This window comes from Triticum dicoccoides, chromosome 3A (assembly GCF_002162155.2).
Source record: "Triticum dicoccoides isolate Atlit2015 ecotype Zavitan chromosome 3A, WEW_v2.0, whole genome shotgun sequence".
NCBI classification, from domain to species: Eukaryota; Viridiplantae; Streptophyta; class Magnoliopsida; order Poales; family Poaceae; genus Triticum; species Triticum dicoccoides.
The window spans coordinates 615288516-615295380 of record NC_041384.1 but is presented as its reverse complement, the minus strand read 5'-3'; the positions used below and the strand labels follow the sequence as shown (position 1 = coordinate 615295380).

General features: G+C 51.7%; 1 protein-coding gene across 1 annotated transcript; it reads right to left on the bottom strand.

Annotated features, from left to right (window-relative positions):
• Nucleotides 1-1884: 1884 nt before the first annotated feature.
• Nucleotides 1885-2919, bottom strand: LOC119269604 (steroid 5-alpha-reductase DET2-like). The gene has a single exon (XM_037551470.1). It carries the CDS (start codon nt 2865-2867, stop codon nt 2055-2057), a length of 813 nt encoding a protein of 270 aa, XP_037407367.1. The 5' UTR covers nt 2868-2919; the 3' UTR covers nt 1885-2054.
• Between the last annotated feature and the right edge of the window lie 3946 nt (nt 2920-6865).

Here is a 6865-nt window from a genome sequence, read left to right as displayed (position 1 = left end):
AATTGTATCGGTTGTACAATCTTTTATTTTGAGGCAAACATTATACAGTTTGTACTCTATACTACTTGCCAATTCACAAGATATACAATGCAGTAGCAGCAATTGACCATCATTCTCTGTTCATCCTCTTTCTCGGGACCAGAGCAAGCATACCGCCAGTCAATCAACCTTATATAAGGCCCTAATGAAAAGTGAAAACTGGGAAGAAAGAACATCACCTACAATAGTTAGTATTCTGATCATCTGATGCAGACTTGGGTACGAACGGTGGCAGTAGAATTTTCAATGTCAACGTTGACAACAGCCCAACTGAAGCAGCATGACTAATCAATATATTTATTGGGTGTCATACAACTTAGAATAATTTTAAAGTACTTTTCATGTTTTCGTAACAACCCAATTGAAGCAGCATGAGTAATCAATAGATTTATTGGTGCTAGCAAAGCGGTGCATATATATCTTACACCTGCTATTTTTTACAGTTGATGATTGTGTCTTGGTACTATTAATTAAACGATGTTCTCTCCTTTATTATCATGGAGAGTACGTACGTTAGTGCAATCTCAAGGAATCTGAGGATCGTGCAAAAATTCTCATCCACTTCTAGCATGCGTGCCTAGTGTAAAATATAGCGCAAGGTCTGCAGGTAAGCGATTATATGAATCTAGCAGATATAAACCATCATCGCCCACAAACCTGATGTACATCACTACTCCATGCTATGTCCATTGGACAATCTAATAAGCCGATCTAATTGAGAAAAGTTTATTAGAATTTAGAAAGCCTGACTTCGGCAGAGCTGATATTCGTTGTCCATCCAGGAGAAGCATGCCAACACAGCGGAAGTGGCATCCATGTCGGTTCGTGATGAATGGCGGCGACATCGCCCACCTCCTTACAGGATGAGGCAGCTCTCACCTCGTGGCAGCGGTCGTCCGTCCTCAACATTGAGTTGACTCATGTGTCCTTGCTAGAGGAGGTCCTCAGATGCAGCAGATACATGGAGAATCAATGCAGCATAGTGATAGAGAGGCCACCATCGACGACGGTCCACACGATCTGCGCGGCCATGGCCACAGAGATGCTCGATGTGACAGAGGCAAAGGCGACCACGACTCTTAACCAGACAACGTCGGATCAGACCGAGCTCTTGGAACCCTCGATACCTAGCGAAGATGCTGACGACACGATGCCAAGGAGGATGGTGGCAGTCTACGAGGAGCGGCCCATCCCCTGCGTGAGCGTGCACGAGAGACAAAAAGTGAGGGAGAGAGAGGAATCCGGGATAAGGTAGGGCACGAGGCTACGTGGTGGCGGTGGCGCTCGGACTATTCGAGTGGTAGGGCAGGACGACGGAAGTGAGATGAGCGTCCGCATTTTTTTGTTGCTATCATTGGATAATATTTGATTACAAATTAAAAAGATACATAAATAGTTTAATACTGAGATAATATTTCATTACAAATTAAGTAGGTACATAAATGCTTTAATAATGAGATTTTTTTAAATTAGTTATTTGTTTCTTAATTAATGTGATTGAGCGATTTATGGTAATTAATTTAGATTTGATTTTTAGAGATTGATCGTGATTGATTCTTTCACATAAAGATATTACTAAATAACTTGTATCAGTATGGAAAGTTCTGATCCGTTTAGATTTTTTCGTTGTATGAGAGGGTGATGCGAAACTAAATCGATAGGGTGAGGAAGGGAATGAAAAAAAACCAGCAAAATAAAACGACTCAAAGTGGTGAGACGAAAATAAATCGTGAATACTGTTCAACCAACTCAGACATTATACGTAGAGATATCTTGCAATTTTTAGTCTGCAGGTTATATACGTGAGATGAGCATGGTTGGATGTTGATCCAAAGAACAATGTGGTTGAGGATTAAGAAAAGTTCATTCTCTGCAAACCATATTCAGTTTTCCAAAGGAATGGAATCAGGCAATCCTCAATCACAGGCAGCCATTAGGGAAAGGAAGAAGGAATTACAGTTGTCCTCAGCCACACCAATTTTTCCTTCGATCCCGGGTGACAGAAGTTGCAGAGGCTAGTAGATGCACGGGATGACGGCCTTGCGCGACGCCGGGTACTCGCCGCCGAACTTGTTGAGGTACCACTGGCGGTGGTCCCTGGCCCTCGGCATGAGGTTGGCGCAGGTGTAGAGGAAGAAGGCCCAGGCCGCCGGCGACCAGGCCACCAGGCAGTAGCCGAGCCACTCCACGATCTCGCCGAAGTAGTTGGGGCAGGTCACCGCGTCGAACCAGCCGCCCCGCGGGATCTTGTACCCGCCCCCGGCCTCCTTGAGCCGCAGGAGCTCCCTGTCCGCCGCGACGTTGACCCGCATCCCCCAGGCGAAGAGGGCGAGCCCGGCGAGGCAGCGGGGGAGCGCGAAGGCGGAGGCGGGGCGGTCGGCGTGGAGCGCCCAGGAGCGGGCCTGCACGTAGGCGTTGAGGAGGTTGAACCCGAAGGCGCAGGCGGCGACGAGCACGGGCACGGGCGCCGCGGCGCGGCGCAGGCGGAGGATGCGCAGCGGGTGGAGGACCGTGCGGTTGAAGTAGTGGAGCGCGTAGAGCGCCGGCGGGAGCGCGGCGAGCGGGGAGACGGAGGCGGCGGCGGCGAGCAGCAGCGGGAGGGGGGAGACGAGGGGCGGGAGCCAGAGGGTGGGGCTCTCCATGGCGCACCAGGCGAGCGCGGCCGGGATGGCCGGGCCCCACCCCGGGCGCGAGAGCTTGCCGTAGGGCGCGGAGACGAAGCGGAGCAGGAACACGGTGACCGGGCTGATGACGTAGAGCGCGAGCAGGCACCGCGAGAACAGCGCGTCGCCGCCCGCGGCTCCGGCGGCGGCTTCTTGGGCGGACATCTTCGGCTGGCTCGCTCTTGGGTCTGGGGACGGGTGCGGCCGACGCGCGGGGGTCGGGTCGGGTGGGATGGAAACGGGGTGCGCCGGGGCGGATGATATATACTGTTCAGCGGTGGAGATTTGGGGTTTGCTCGGGCGTCAACATCGAAGGGGACTGCGGGCTGCGGACTGCGTTTGGTTTGTACGGTGCGGGACCGCGAGAGGGGAATCGGGCGTCTGCGACGGCGGTCGTGGTGTCAATGATGACGCCCCGCGCCCGAGAGATGGATATCGCTGTCAACGGAAAACGATTGAATCGGCCGAAACTAGAGTGGGAAGGGAGCGTCGTCAGCTACGATCCTCAAACAGTTCTTTTCTCGTTATCGTTGTTGAGGACACGCCGTGAGATTTGATCTTTGCTAATTGGAAGAAAAAACAAGTAGTAGTACTCTAGTACGTAATGATGTTTGGACTCGGTGTGAACAGCAAGCACCAATGATGCCACCGCAAGTTGAGTTGTCCGTATTGTTTAGCATCGCCGGCCTGCCGGCCTGGCCGGGTGTTGCGCCACACGTGACAACAATGCACCTCCGCTGGTGCTCAGCAATGTGGTCACCGTCTCCCTTTTTTATCCGGTTTTGGTATATCTCAAGTGCCTGAAAATTTTCTTGGTGTTAGTCACATTTTCTAGTTCACCCCGAGCTTGCCAGAGAAGCCATAGCCTCATTATCTATCTTTTCTCCGGTGGTGCAGGGTGCAGGCCTTAGAGAGATGGGAGGGGCGATGGCGAGCAAGGGCGGGGGAGTGGAGGCAGGTGGAAGGGGCGGGGGAGAAAGAACTGGTGTCTGGAGGAAGAAGATTGTCTCAAAATAGTCTTTCACCCTACTTTATAAATAAACCAACCAACATCCAAATGTCATAGCAAATACGATGGCTGGGGCATCAATGCACTCACGCCCAAAGAAAGAAAAAGAGAGATAAGAAGAAGAAGAAAAAGGCACCGAGTGGCGGCCAACATGCAGCCCTACGAAGAAGATAAGCGACACACGATAATAATAAGCGCATCCAGCATGAGCCTGAGCCTATTGCGTCCGACCTACCTAGAGAGCGGGTGTCGGTGCTACAGAAAAGCAAGAATTTGAAGGAGTCAGAGGCTTGTGGCGGGAAGACCCGCTCAATCACCATTTGATTACATGTCAGGAGTAAGAAGATGAACAGTCGGCGGCATGATTGAGGCCGTTGGATATTGATCCCATCGCCAGGAAAGAAAGCGACTGATTGAAACTTTTTTTACACACACCTGCTAAATAGACGGGCCCTTTTAATCAGTATACCATCTTTGCATAGTATTCAGTGAAGCCCCCGCGTTGCTCCTCGGGCGGCTCGGGCGGAAACAACATCCATCACCGCCGCCCTTCCACTCACGCCCTCCCGTCGACGCTGTCGGTCGACGGCAACGGGACCCTCATGCACTCACGGTGTAGAGGAGCGTCCCTCTCGCTGGTTGACATGCACTGGACATGCGAGGTACAATGTCGGTTGATCATGGCGGCACTCTGGCGGGTTATGGCGGGGTGCCTCCTGCTTTGTGGTCCTCCAGTGCAGCATCGGGGTGGCAGTAGTGCAGGGTGCGGTGCTGCGTACTGGTGCAGTCTTCTGCGCAAGGAGTCAACGGATCTGGTGCGGCAACCCGCCGCGGCTTGCTGGACGACATTCGGAGCTTGGGGATCAAGGATGAAGCCGGGCAGCGGCCTGGGCCATGGACCATGGCGTCTTGGTGGTGGTGGTGGCTGGGATTGGTTCATCCGATGGATCCCTATTTGGTTGAAGTCCTGGCGTGTGCGTTGGCATTTCACTCGGAGATTGAGGTGTTGTTGTGCATGATGTCGCAGTTGAGCTCGGTGGTTGACGACAGAGGGGACAAGGCACAACAGAATGGCTTTGATGATCTACACACTCACGGGTGGTCCATCTCTGTAGGCCTATCTCTCAGTAGGGAAGGAAGAGTTCCGGGCAAAAGCCTTGACCCCACTCTATTGATGTCGTTGACGGCGGCGCTTTTGGGCATCGTTTCCCTCCTTGGATGCATCGTCATGGAACTCATGTTCCGCTATGAGGGGCTTGGGGTGGCAGCGTCTTTGTCGTTTCCCCCTTGAAGGCGTTGCTTGGGAGATCTAGCTTGTGCTTGGTGCGGCTGGTTTTCTCCTACGTCAGGTTTGGTGGATGCTGGGGTAGTGGCACCGGGCGACTGATGTGCGTTTAGGTAGTGGCCTCGAAAAGCCACGCGCGAGGCGGCACCCCAGTGGATGCGGTTGGACAATATGTCGGGACGGCGACCCTAGATGTGGTGCAACGTTCGTGGTCTACGTGAGGTTGTCTGTGCAGCATGGGTTGCGAGCATTCGGTTCATGTAGCATTGCAGCTCTAGAGTGAGCAGTGGCATGTCGAGGCAGAGATTCCGGAAGGTGGTGTTGGTGGGCTGCGCAGGTAGTGTCGTGGCGGATGAAAGTCGGGGCAACGACCCCGAGTTTTTGGCGGCATCGAGCTCGTTGACCTCATGTCATGTGGGCGGCGAGGTTGCTCTCGACGTCGGTCGTCAGCATCAGTGTTGGCGTCGAGACTTTTGTGGCAACAAAGATGATGGGGGAGCAATGTCGGAGACGGGGCAATGGTTGGGGTAGTCGGCTCTTCTCCAGCATGTTCGCAGGATTGCCTTGGCTGGTTTTTTCCTATGAGTCGAAGCTGCGGTGGCGGGTCCCAGTAGCGTACGATGACGAGCAGCAGGTGGTTCCTTCGGTGATCGTCCGCGGCGCCAGTCATGCCTAGTTCTCCTTCGTAGTTCTCCATCAGAGTCGGAGCTGCGTTGTTTGGTCATAGGTGGCTAAGTTCTGGCACAAATCTTCATACAAACTCCACACGGCCTCTACCATATGGGTTGAGTCGACGATCTCCTACGACAAAGTCGGAGTCGGTCTCTCAGGGTTTAGGGATGGCACTAACGCCTCCAGGGGGAGAAGTGATGACGATGATGCTTGTGTGTTATCTCAGGTAGACCCTCTTTGGAGTGGTGTGGGGGTATCTTATGTGTGTCGGTCAACGATTACATGGTTTTTCACCCGATTTTACATAATTAACTGGGCAATCTAGTTTTCGCTCGGTTTTTTCTAATTAACCAGTCAACTTTGTTCTTCTTAATGAGTGCATGAATCCTACCATTTTCAGGAAAAAAACTTTTTCTTTGAAAAAATCCACCCATATACCAATTTAGTTAAAGGGAGAATTATAATCATTCCTTACAACATAGGCCATGCAGGACAGAAAACTACTACAAATAATACCATCTGAACTATTATTAAAAGTAAATTTGCAATCTCCTGAGCTACCACAACAATGTGCCTAGCATGAGATGATCGAAAAAATTCTTAAGGAGATGTTTGATAGCCTGCATTGTTTTTCTCTCCCTACATTTGGCGGCTGGGACATGTTGAGCTAATATAGGCCAAAAATCATTTTGTGCACATGGTTTGTTGGTCTGCATATAGCCTGCGTACATGAAAGCGTGAATCCCCCTCCTGCCTCCCTCCCCCTTTGTACCCTATGTGGTAAGCTTACCATCTAAGTCTCGTGACATCGAGGCATCCTTACCGTGATGCCAAGCTCCGTAGGTCGTCGTCGTTGTTAGAGACGCCACTCAGTAGTTTTTCCGTTGTACATGTTGGACAGGGTGCAACGCTTCGAGACCTAGGTCGACCGCAGCCGCCCCTCTTCCTTGCACCCATGTGTCATCATGCTCGCCTCCATACGTGCTCACGCATCCCATCACCGGTGCTACCTGATTTGAGTCGGCCAAGCTATTGCTAGTGGCCCCCACCGCCACGTGGGACTGTTAGATTAGGTAATTAATCTATCATGTGGGTATTAATATTAGGTAATTAATCTGTTGGTGGTGTATTAAAGCAATCTAAAATAACTAGCCTGTGGCAAGTGGGCCCAGTCTCATGTTGACCCAGTCAATGGAT